The sequence below is a fragment of the Oreochromis aureus genome, linkage group 3 (genome assembly GCF_013358895.1).
Source record: "Oreochromis aureus strain Israel breed Guangdong linkage group 3, ZZ_aureus, whole genome shotgun sequence".
Classification (NCBI taxonomy): domain Eukaryota; kingdom Metazoa; phylum Chordata; class Actinopteri; order Cichliformes; family Cichlidae; genus Oreochromis; species Oreochromis aureus.
In genome coordinates this window covers 11,308,837-11,321,384 of record NC_052944.1, presented here as the reverse complement: position 1 = coordinate 11,321,384, position 12,548 = coordinate 11,308,837, and the positions used below count along the sequence as shown (strand labels likewise).

The window sequence follows — 12,548 nt, the reverse complement described above, 5'->3', positions numbered from 1 at the left end:
ACAGCGCAGGAATTCACAGAGACGAATTGTCGGGGGGAAAGACGACCTGTGGCTTTGCTGGAAGCGGTGGGGGCATTTCCCAGCAGAGCACAGAAAACTGCGACTCCATGCATCAGCGGGCACGATAATTACACACCCACTTCCATCATCACCAGCAACTTAGATGCCCATCCCCAACTAAAGACCCCCCGGCACACACTTCTGCACGGACACGGACACCACCTGCGACTTTTGCATCTTTACCTGACTAATAAGAACAGACACTTTAGAAGTTCTGTAATTCGAGCAAGGTGAAACGAAACCCGGATCCTGTTAGAGGTTCATTGAGAGGATGGCCAACTCCGGGATCCAGCTGCTGGGATTTTTCCTGTCATTAATAGGTATTGTCGGTCTGATCATCGGGACTATCCTGCCGCAATGGAAGATGTCCGCGTACATCGGAGACAACATCATCACAGCTGTAGCCATGTACCAGGGACTCTGGATGTCCTGCGCTTTCCAAAGTACCGGGCAGCTCCAGTGTAAAATCTACGACTCCATCCTGCAGCTCGACAGTAAGTGGCGCATTTTTACCCCCTTGGTTTAAAAAACGTCAGTTCTGTTAACTCAAGTACACGATTTAAAAGCAAAAAAGTAAACCCTGCAGGTTGTGACTGAGAAAACTCTCTTTGTTATCTCATTTCAAGCGATCTTACCGCGATGATTTGGATAACGTGCCGTCGGGCTTTAAACAGTCTGCTATTCATAAACCCCACCTGGAGACACACCTGCTCCTTCCGATGCTCAGTTGAACACACTGTCACCACTGAACAGGTTTAGCTCCTGCAGGTACAACCTGCTCATCACAAATCATTATTAAGTAGTCCTGTTGTTTCTTGTCATCATTTTATATGGAAAGTTTAAAAAAGAAGAAAATGACTTTAACTTTTAAAAGGAAACAAACCTCTCCAACACACTGGCACATTCTAGGAAAACCTTTTTAACCACATGCCATTTGATCCAGGAATGAACCTGAGCCGTGCGTCACCACAGAGATCCTTTAGAACACATGTGGTCAAACTCAAGGCCTGGGGGCCAAATCCAGCCCGCTGCTAATTTTAAGCAAATCTTCCAGCTGGTTTAAGTCATAAAACAATAAAATAAAAGGTTTTTCACACCAAAAGGCATGTGCTATGATACATGTAAAATACATGATCCAATTTCTATTTTATTTTTGAATATAGTTGTCATATCATGTTGATATAATGAAGGTATTTTTTTTAATTTTTTATTCATTTATTACAGTTATGAATTAAATTTTTAATTCCCAGTGTGTCTCTTTGTTCAACACCCCAGCTGTAGAATATCAGGTATGGTGCAAACAGTGCAGGAGTGGCTGCTGCCAAAATAATCTCTTTCATACATTAACTGTAACTTCACAAGAACAAGTACAGAAAAAATACTCGATATCTTCAAACTCACAGGAAGTGACCTGTGTTTGTAAGCTGGCTGCAAAACAAACAAACAAACAAACAAACAAATTGACAGACAGTGCTACTTCTTTAGTGATGATGATGAAAAATGTAAACTTTTTCACAACTGCTGTTATAGTTGGTACAGGACACATTCTTAAATGAAGGATAACTCACTGTGGATACTAAAGCTGTACGTGGTGGGTGTGTGTTGGCCCATTGCAGTGGTTTGTAGTAATGCTGTCATGCTGTATTAGCTGAAATGATGATGGCCTCAGGCTGTCCTCTGTATCTGTCTCCGAATCTGTTTTTGAGGTTGCAACCCCCCAAAACAACAACAACAAAAAAGAAAGAAAAATGATTTGACTAATTATACCAACACTGAGAAAAGTGGCCTGAATTGGTTTACTAAGTAATTAAAATGTTATTTCTAAGACACCTTTCAGGATGAACACCCTACACAATGACATACCAGAGGATACATTCTCTGATTCTTATATAGCACTTTTCTACTCTCCTGGAGCACTCAAAGTGCTTAATACAAGATTCACTGTTTTCTATACTCTTATGTGCATAGAAAACATATGTGCATCTTATGAGAGCACTCTGACAGAGAACAACTTGGGGTTAGTGGCCTTCACTGGCATGCAGGCTGGGGGAGTCAGGGATCAAACCATGAACCTTCCAATCAGCAGAGCACCTGCTCTACCTCCTGAGCTACAACCACCCACCGCAACCTATAAGATAAAAACAGAGCTAACCAAATGCATAATGGCCTTATACACCGTGTGTCATTGCACATGGTGTATATAAAGTATACAACTAAAGAAGCTGTATACTAGAGAAGCTACAGTGTCCTACAAGCGTCCCATTGTAGAGCGTAATCACACGACCAAACATTATTAGCATATGTAAAACAGCAAAAACACTCCAAGCCAGGATACAGTGTATCCTTCTCTGCTCTCATTTTACTGTATAATCACCCTGTTGCTTGGCATTTCCCACTGTTTTATATTCTGTTTCTGCATCCTCCTCTCCCCTGCCTCTCTCCACCCATCCCTCCCTCACTGCAAAAGGTTTTGTTTGTTTGGGCAGAGCAGGGATGGCCTAGACTGGCACAGACTGGTTCTACCATAGGTGGACAGTGGGGGGAGAGACAAAAGGGGTCTCACCCTGTGATAGATTTATAGTGTGAGGAGGGGAGGCACTGACAGATGAGAATCATGACAGCAATGTTTCCACGGGCCTCCTCAAAGTGAAGACATTCGAGGGCGTAAGATGTGTTCCTTCGTACTGTTTGTGTGTGCTCATGTGTATCCCATGGTTTCCCTTCCAGGAAAAGCTCACATTAAAATGTCTTCACAGGGTAATGCGAATGTAATTCACAACCTGGACAGCCACATAAAGCCTCCTTGATATGTTGGAGCCTGTTTGTTAGTCTTTATTATTTTCTGTTTTGTGACTCCACATTTGCACTTTAACAACAGGATTATTATAAATGGTCTCATTTTAGTTTAGTTTTTCTTTTTAGACATTACTGTATAAAACAAAATAAATTATTTTCTCAAGATGCACTCCCACATTCCACAACACAAAAGGTCATTTATTCTCAGGCTCCCAGCAACACACTGTTCCCTTACATTTCCTCTGCTTCATCGTTTTCTGTTGCCTTTCTTTCTCTTCCTCTGCTCCAGGTTCGCTCCAGGCCACTCGTGCCCTGATGATAGTTGGCATCATTGTTTCCATTGCAGGTCTGGGTGTAGCCTGCATGGGAATGAAGTGCACCACCTGTGGAGGAAGTGACAGACTACGCAAGGCCCGCATTGCCATGACAGGAGGCATCATCCTGTTAGTGGGAGGTGAGGGAGCATACCAAAGAACCTAATTTGGCAAAGACCAGTGACTGATTGGTGTAAAATTTGCACTGTCAAAATGTTATATCATCCAAAGGTTTTCACATAGGGTCGTGTATGGTAATACAATGATGTTGTGCGGGCTAATTTAGCTTTGAAAAATATCTTGTTACATTATAAGATTACCTCCAATAAAAAGTAATCTGTCATGCTACAGCATTACCTACTGAGAAAAATAAATCCTCAGAGTACTTTGGCATTACCAGTAATGCAGAAGACTTGCTAATTTTACTCAGAAACCTTTATCTTAAAAGCTTGCTGTTGTGCTTTCTGAGCTTTAGTACATGTGTCAGTTATTAAAACCATTTACAGAACCTTGTGAAACACGTCTGATCATATTTTACCCCCCAGGAAAAAGTGTACTTTTTACAACTTTTAAATATGGCAGTACTTTGTTACTTTAAGCAAAAATGCTAATAACCGCAATGCTACCATGCTGATGTTGGGTAGAGTCTTTACCATATTAACTATCTTGGTTTAGCCAGTTAGCATGCTAATATTTGTGAAGAGCATGCTAATATTTGTGAAGACAGTTGTTAGATGTTTGGTGAAGAATTAGCTTTGAATTAGCTTTCCAGATAACTTACTGCCAGTGTTGCCAAGTCCTCAGTAAGGAAAATCACTATTGGCTGTCCTAAAAGTCGCTAGAAGTCGCCAAATGCACAATCGGTCATGCTAATGTAATTGTAACCTACGTTGTAGGAGAGAAAAATAACATCTTGGAAGAGACATAAAGTGAGTAAAAAACATCCTAAATCCATTTAGAATTTATTTAGAACTACAAATTAAATTAATTTTAGCAATTATTGTTTTTTTTAATGTCACAATTCCAACCCTGCTCCTTTGTCCAGGCTTGGACCGGCAAAAGTGACCCGAAATAGGCACTCTGGTGGAGTTACTTTGTGTGTGTGTGTGTGTGTGTGTGTTTATAAGTAGTTTTAAACCTTGTGATCCACAAAACAACATAACAGTAAAAGAAGAACTGACTGCGTTACAGTCGGTGCGGGAGCAGCGGCTTCGCTCATGCGTGATTCATTTGCAGTTTGGACACACAGGTTCGAACTTCGAACTTCTCCTGCCCTGATAGCAGCTGGGGGAGGACTATCCTCAACCCGTGTGAGCGCTTTGGCACGGGCGAGGTGACCACAGCAGCACCTGCTGCTTGTTGAGAAGAGCGATACGTGCTTTCACGTCAAAAAGTCGTCATAAATAAGTCTCCAATAAAACCAGAAAAAGTCGCCAGATTTGTTGCTAGTCGCTTTTTAGAAAAAAAGTCGCTAAGGGGGTCTGAAAACTCGCTAAATATATAAAGTTGCTAAGTTGGCAACACTGCTTACTGCAGCTTTGCTAGCTAGCATATTGTAAAATAGCCATTTTGAACCCAAATGTTTGTTTTTACACCAGGAAATGAATCAAACTATTATAGTTAATGTTCCAGGGAAAAATGACATTTTAACATTTACCTTTCCATCCATGTCCTGGTTGACGGGAAGCATTACAAACAGTAGATATGTTACAATAACTCCAAGCTACACTCAACACGAGCTTGCTGGAGGAATATGCTAATATTGTTGTTTTCCTCTCCAAATATATTTCAAAAGGATGATTTTCACTGGTTTGTGTTTGTCAGTATTTCATCACTATATTGTATAAAACATACACATTCAGTGTAGTAGCTTCCTGTGATCCAATAAATAATGCAATCCAGTTATGTAATTCCATCAAAGCACAATTCCCTAGATGTCCTGCACATCATACAGTAGGTGGGAGGAGGTTTGATCCCCACTCCAAAAAGCTTTCTACCCACTCATCTTCTCTGGCCCTCCAGAGGTCATTAGAATGAATGAATCCTGGCACTGAATCTAAGATCAGAGCTCTAACTGGCTCTGAAGAGAACAGAAACACTAAAAGCTAATTGTTCTGGAGTCAATAGCTAGCCGCCTGGTGACTATATAAAGGGAATAAAAGCCTGGCTGGTCTTTCTCTGGCTTTGACGATGTGTTGATCGACTTTTGATCTTGCAGGGCTGTGTGCCATCGTAGCGTGCTCCTGGTTTGCTCACAATGTCATCAGGGCTTTCTATAATCCCTACACTCCAGTCAACACCAAGTAAGCAATCTAAAAGCACCCATTTCTTTCCTTTTTTTCTGTTTTACTGTTATTGTGATTTAAATGCATTTATGTATTATTATCCATAAAAATTGTGTTTTTTCTTTAGTACTGTAGCTAAAACTGTTGTGGGAGAACAGTGCATTTTGTTCTTTTACAGCAGTGATAAGCTAGTTATGTGACATAAAAATCTGGATGTCATCTGATCAGCTCAAACTAAATCTGTGTTTATGCTACTGGGTGAATTAGGCTCATGGTAAATGGACTGGTTCTTATCTAGCGCTTTTCTACCCTTCTGAGCACTCAACACAACTTGTGCATTCAAACAAGCACATTTTCTTAGTGTTTTCTAACTAACATTCACACCTACTCCGATGGATGCAATGGAGAGCAATTTGGGGTTAGTATCTTGCCCAAGAATATTTGGCATGCAGACTAGAGGAAGCCAGGAATCGAACCACCAACCCTCCGATCAGTAGATGACCTGCTCTACCGCCTGAGCTACAGCCACAGCTCATAGTAGAAAAGGTTTTTTTTTATCTCTCACACCAGCCTATAGAGCTCTGGGGACAGTCCATGTCTACTATCCCTTAAAAAAACATTAAAAAGGCCAGTCTTGTGATTTAATGCTATTTTCATGCTATATGTTCTCTCTCTTACTCTCTTTGTGTTGATGCACTACTTGCTTTTGAAACATAACAACTGCATAAATGACACCAGTGCAGGTTACCTTATTAACACATCAGTTTTGCCTTTGTGCATAAGCTGAGGATTTTGGTTGCCTTGTCTTTCCAGGTTTGAGTTTGGTGCGGCCATCTTCATCGCGTGGGGCGGTTCTCTCCTAGATGTCTTAGGTGGGGCCATGTTGGCTGCTTCCTGTCCAAGGAAGAAGCAAGTGTCCAAGTACCCAGCCATCGGCAGTTCCCGCTCAGGCCCTCCAAGCAGCACTAAGGAATATGTCTGAGATTCCCCAACCATGTAGCCAGGAACTTTAAAAGAAGCTGAGGAGAATGATCTTCTTCACCATCAGCGAGGCGCAAAACCGAAGATGTGTGGATGATTGTGAATCACATGGAGGCAGGAAGTATTGAAAAAGGACTTTCTTTACTTTGTGTTCAGGCCTTTGATGACCCTTTGATTATTAAGTAGCACCCTCAATTGTTTAAATACGGATGTCTCTCACCCAATCCATACATTCCTCAATTGTTTACAAGTAGTCTTCACAAATACATTATAATTGGATGTCCTGACCTAATAGACAAACCCTCTTGGGCTAGCTCTTGAATTGCAGCCTAAATGGTGGATTATAGCCAATACTTGCACCCTCATGTTAGAACCAGCATTTATTAGCATTTGCCATGTAATTGAAAGTAATCAATTACAGTTTGGTGAGTAGTCTGCAAGTCAACAGGCTGTCCAACACAGGAACACGGTGACAATACAGCGTTTTATATCAACTGTTGGTACCAAAATAGATGTCACAATGAGCAGGGTGTGATTTCACACACTGCGATGACACAGGCCTTTTGCTGCAGGACTCCCCACAGCTTTTCGTACCAGCATGTTACAAAGCCTGTTCAGATATAAAATATCTGATGTTGTAGTCATCATGCCATTATCGCTCTATTGGCCTTTCTATCAGCCACTGAGGCTAAACTGCAACTATTTATTTTGTCAACTGTAGGTCTTTACTGTAGATTTGCATGATTGTTAGTTCACTGTAGCTTCCTGTAGCTTTCACAATTTAGTGTTTTTTAAATGTTCTGAACAGTTGGTTCTATGTTTGTAAATGCCATAGTTTTATATACTTTTAGCAGATAACAGCACCATGGAAAATATATGAAAGAATATTTTTAACATGTCCATCAGTACTTAAATAATAAAGATATTGCAACATTGTTAACTGTGTTGTGGTCCATCAAACTGAATAAATGGTTGTTTTCTCCAGTGCAGTAGCACAGTAACATTTCTACTGAAAGTCTTTTCATAGATTTTGCACTTTCTGTTTCATTTGAACTAGTAAAAGTAACCTTTAGTACTCTGAGGATTTCATGAATGTTTTTGAAGCCATTCATAACATTCATCAAAGCTTATATTGTGTAAAACCTTTAGAGAACCTTCACGGAAGACTGGATAATGGTTCTTTGAAGTGCGTTTCCAGCTTTTTAAAAAACCTGCTAGGAGCATTCTCTGAACATTTAGAGAACCCTGAGGGGACATTTTCCAAAGCTTCCCTGAATGTGGTCATTTTCAACTTTTAAAGAACCTTAAAGGAACATTTTATAAAACACATTTATGTGGAACCTTTAAATAACCTTCAGGGAGCAGTTTATTAGCAATGGACTAGTCAATACTAAGTGTTAGTAACTTTATCAGAGTTCTTAATGCTTTAAGTATGTTGTTTAGAGAGTCTTAATTTACCCCTACAGACACCTAATTGATGAAAATATTTAGAGTGATGTTATGCGCGTTACTGTATGCTTCCTATGAACTTGAAGTAGTCTGGCTATTCTCCTATGAACTCTGACATCTACAAGGTATTGTGGCTCACTCTTCTTTGGCCATTCTCTGTAAACCTTAGAGATGGTTGTGTTAAAATGCCAGCAGATCAGCAGTTTCTGAAATATTCAGACCAGCCTGTCTGGCACCAAAAACCAACCCACATTCAGAGTCACTTAAATCACCTTTCTTCTCCATTTTGATGCTCGGTTTGAACTTCAGCAGGTCATCTTGATCATGTCTAGATGCTGTTGAGCATGTGTACCTAATAAAGTGTCTGCATGTTTATCTGCGCGATAAAAAGAGCTCAGAGTCAGCTGAACCACAAAAACACAGAGATTCCACAAAGATTCATGTTTTATTTCCCAGGATGCTTTATGAAAAGTTATTTCCATGCAAAGATCAAAACAACTATCTTTGAGTCAGAGAGTAAGCTGTGAGGTGCAGTGCTCCCGTGACGCCAACAAATTAAGTAACAATTTCACAGCCAGCAAAAAAAAGGAACATGACATCAACATGAGCCGCCTTTTATAGACAACACCATCTCAACCCGAGAGAGCCACTGCCGTCTTAAAAAAAAATCCAAAGATTGTCTCTGCAGCGAGGGTGCTCGTTTCTGTGACCTCACACTGTAATTATAAAGTCTGACACAATAGTTCACCTAAACCTGAAAGACATTACCACACCACGTGGGTGTAGTTCACAAAGCAGATTAGTGCTTTTTATAAATAAACATAAATACAATTAAGTTTGACTTTTTACACGTCGGCATGCCAATCAGAGTCAATTTTTTTAAGCATCAATCTGATGTAGCATCAGGAATCATTTGGCAATTTCATCAAAGTCATTTACTGTACACATTTTGTTTTTTTTGTCCTCACAGTCATGTAGCCAAACTGGAAAAGCCTGCATTAGGAAACACACAGAAAGCTCTATGAAGCTATTGTTGTTTACTGTCGAGTCAGCAGCTCAAAGCCACCAATGAGCTCAGGGAAACGCTGACTCTACCAGATCTGAAGAGCAAAACGGTGGTTTGGTTTATCAAAGTCTACTACGTAGCCCTTAAATAACAGGATGCCAGTCACAGGTTTTGATGCTTCATGCATAGAATTCTGCAACATGTCACTGCACATAACAGGCATTCCCACAAAGTGCACCATTTGGAAACATAATAAAAATCTCACAGACTGAAGCGTTACCTGCTCAGAAACAAGTAAAAAACCAAAACCAAACAGATGCCGTAACATCACAACAAAGTGTCTCATTTTTTAAATAATAAATTATTAGCATTAGTTTTTTTTTTCCCTTTTCTTTTTTTTTTTTTTTCTTTTTAAAGCAACTAGCGAGCTTTCATCCACTGGATAATAGTACACCACTTGGATCAGTGAGAGAGTAGAGAATGATAGTCATTGCACAACCAAAGCTTAACAATTCACCTGTCCAATACACATTAACAGGCTTGTGTTCCAACACAAGCAGCCCACGGGTAATCAGTAACCCTCACCAGTAAATAGGCAGGCGAGAGGATGCTTGTCATCTAACCGTTTGCTCAGTGCAACTTTTAAAATGTAGCCCTTGATAAGAAGCTCTGAAAAAATATAGACACTTCCTTCAAATCTTTCTTAAATCCTGATAGTCCACTACCTACCGAGGTATAGTGTAGAGAGCGATGCAATACGAATTCATTCACAGTCTGACCAAAGTTAAGTTAAATAAACGCTATATACACAGTCAGGGCTTCAACAGGCGATAAATGAGCCGTTTTTGAGCCTTGAAGAAGCTTCAGTAGGACACTTGACAGGAGCAAGGCCAAGATCGCTGTCAGAGGGTATGGGGGTGGGTTTGGCGATCCGGGGGTTTTCTTTTTTGGCACTTCTTGGTGAAGTTTAGGAGATGGGTGACAGGGATACAGGGCACTGCCCGTTGTTGTTCATGATGTCATCCAAGTCCTCATCATCCAGGTCCACTGAGGAGGAAAAAGCAGACAAGCAGTTATTATAATAATCACATATTAGCTACAATTCAATTCAATTCAATTTTATTCAAACAGCGCCAAATCGCAACAACAGTCGCCTCAAGGTGCTTTATATTGTAAGGTAGACCCTATAATAATACATAGAGAAAACCCAACAATCATATCACCCCCCTATGAGCAATCACTTTGGTGACAGTGGGAAGGAAAAACTCTCTTTTAACAGGAAGAAACTTCTGGCATAACCAGGCTCAGGGAGGGGCGGGGCCATCTGCCACCACCGGTTGGGGTGAGAGGAGCAAGACAGATTAGCTACTTAAGCAAAATGAAATTTAAAGGGGCAAGAAGGGTAAGTTCAAATCAAACATTGCTTTTTTTAAATAATTAGACAAAAAAGATTGATCACTCTCGTATCTGTATGTTACAAATGAAGCCACAGTGGTTAGCCAGTTAGCTTAGCGTAGCAATACCACTGGAAATTGGGGTAAACAGCTAGCTTGCCTCTAAAAACAAACGTACCTAAAAGCTGTTTGACACAGGGTTACATGCTAGCCATTCCTACTAAGCTATGTTTTCTGCTTTTTATCTTAGCCAAGCTAAGCTACAGTCACGCTGTATTAAAGACGTAAGAGTGATGTCACTTTCTTTATCTAACTAGTTACTTATCTGTAACACCTAATTTTCCATTTCTCAGATATCACAGTGAATGCCATAATCAGTGTATCGCTGCACACCTACTTGTGGGGTTTTTTTTCCCTATAGTTGCTTGATTTTGTTTCAGTGGAGTTGGATTTGTCTTTACTTAATTATTGAATTGTAACCTTGCTTATGTCTGCCCATTGACTTGTTCTGCATTATCTATGAGACATCTTTATTTGTTTACATCTCTGCTAACAGAAACACACATACATATATAATAGCAACATTTTATCCACCTTATTAATATTTATGACTAATTCAATACAGTTCAACAGCCAATGAGGAGCTCTAACATATCTACTCCTACTACATATGTACATAGAACAAATGCATCTGCTGCCTGTTGTCCTGTCATTGTGTAACTGTAAACTGTGTAGGTGGGGTCATCACTTTATATTTCTGTATTGAGCCTCACCTTTCTTGGACCGACCGATCTGGCCTAGTTTGGGTGCCCTCTGTCCGAGTCTCTGAGGGTTGGGCCCGCCACCGTGGCCGTTGACCTGGGGGTGTCCTGGGTTGAACTGCCCCGCCGGGCCGGGCTGCCTGGGCGGCCCGCTGGGCGGAATGAGCTCGGGGATACCTGAAGCACCGTACATCTCTGGGAGGCGTCCTTTAGTGTCTGACCGCTAGATGTCCGCACAGCCCAAGCTTTGTGTCGTGATGGAAAGCTTCTCACTTCCGCAATGGTATTAACCGACGAATGTATGGGCAACAGACGACTAAATGCTGGAAATTACAGAAGGGAAGTCCGCCAAACCTGTCAATTAAAGTGAACACGTTTGTCAAGAACCGCGAGTTAGAGAGCGAAAAGCTCTGCCAGGTGTCTCCCAACACTTCTCGGCTGTTTACACTACAATAAACCGTGTACTCATACGTGTTTTCAGTTGTATTACTACTATCAGGTGTAGCAGCTCCCTTCCTGCCCACTACAACAGCACGGCGACACAAAGCGTGTCTTCGTTCGATCTACTCGCTATAGTCAGAATAAGAAAAGCTTTTCCACCCGGCTCTAAACAACAGTAACTCAACGGTTTCTCTACAAGACGCTTAAAATATGACTAAATATAAAAATATGATCTCACCTTCGTTTCTTTGAGGCCGCAGTAAGAGCTGAATTCGGTAAAAGCCGCTTCTGAGAACCGTGTTGTTGTTTATCAGCGCTCTTTCTCTCTCTCTCTCTGTTGGCACGGCGTTGAGGAAGCGTCGATTTAAAGGGGCCTCTCAGCGTTTTCTCGGCCTTGGGGATTTCCTCGTATTGTGTCTTGACTCATAGCGTCTAGCGGACGTCACCGTGCGGTTGACAGCCCTGAACTTCAGATTATACAGTGGAGGTGTGCCAAAGTTCCGAGGGCGCAATGCGTAATTACGCACCTCCTGTAATGAGAGAGTGACTCCAGAGCCAACCAATGACGGACGGTGTTCAATAACACCCCCCCTCCCCCCACCCCTTACACACCACATAGAACGCTTCATGTCGGGTACTTCACGTCAACCCCCTCTACCAGAGACTTTCATTTCATTTCATATGGGGAACATGAAAGTATTTACAGGAAGTTGTTATTTACCACGAAAGTACACAAGTTTTTTTGTTTGCTTTGTCACTTTGTCATTTTTTTCAGGTTACTGCAGTATGCTGTGGCCTTGAGTCAGTGCCCCTGGCTATGTCTGAGTTCACCTTCACTTATCTAAGCAACCTGACTTAACCCCAGTCACTTACCTCTGCCACTTATTGACTAAATGACACAGACAAAAACAAATCTTTACCTTCTTAAACAACACTGTCAGTGATTACAAATTCACTGCCCTGCAGTTGGACATAAAACTCAAGTGGTCTTTTTTTTTTTTTTTTTTTTTTTTTTTTTTACAGTAGTTCCAATGGAAATTCAAGAGAGTCCAAACACACCA

General features: G+C 41.1%; 2 protein-coding genes across 2 annotated transcripts; one reads left to right on the top strand and one right to left on the bottom strand.

Annotated features, from left to right (window-relative positions):
• cldn7a (claudin 7a) lies at positions 1-7,376 on the top strand. The gene is made up of 4 exons (XM_031735043.2): positions 1-554; positions 3,146-3,310; positions 5,389-5,473; positions 6,269-7,376. The coding sequence occupies exons 1-4, from the start codon at positions 332-334 to the stop codon at positions 6,435-6,437; spliced, it is 642 nt and encodes a 213-aa protein (XP_031590903.1). The 5' UTR covers positions 1-331; the 3' UTR covers positions 6,438-7,376.
• A 935-nt stretch (positions 7,377-8,311) lies between these two features.
• si:dkey-112a7.4 lies at positions 8,312-11,977 on the bottom strand. The gene is made up of 3 exons (XM_039609344.1): positions 11,726-11,977; positions 11,059-11,400; positions 8,312-9,938 (listed from the first exon to the last, which is right to left on the bottom strand). The coding sequence occupies exons 2-3, from the start codon at positions 11,237-11,239 to the stop codon at positions 9,859-9,861; spliced, it is 261 nt and encodes an 86-aa protein (XP_039465278.1). The 5' UTR covers positions 11,240-11,400; positions 11,726-11,977; the 3' UTR covers positions 8,312-9,858.
• Between the last annotated feature and the right edge of the window lie 571 nt (positions 11,978-12,548).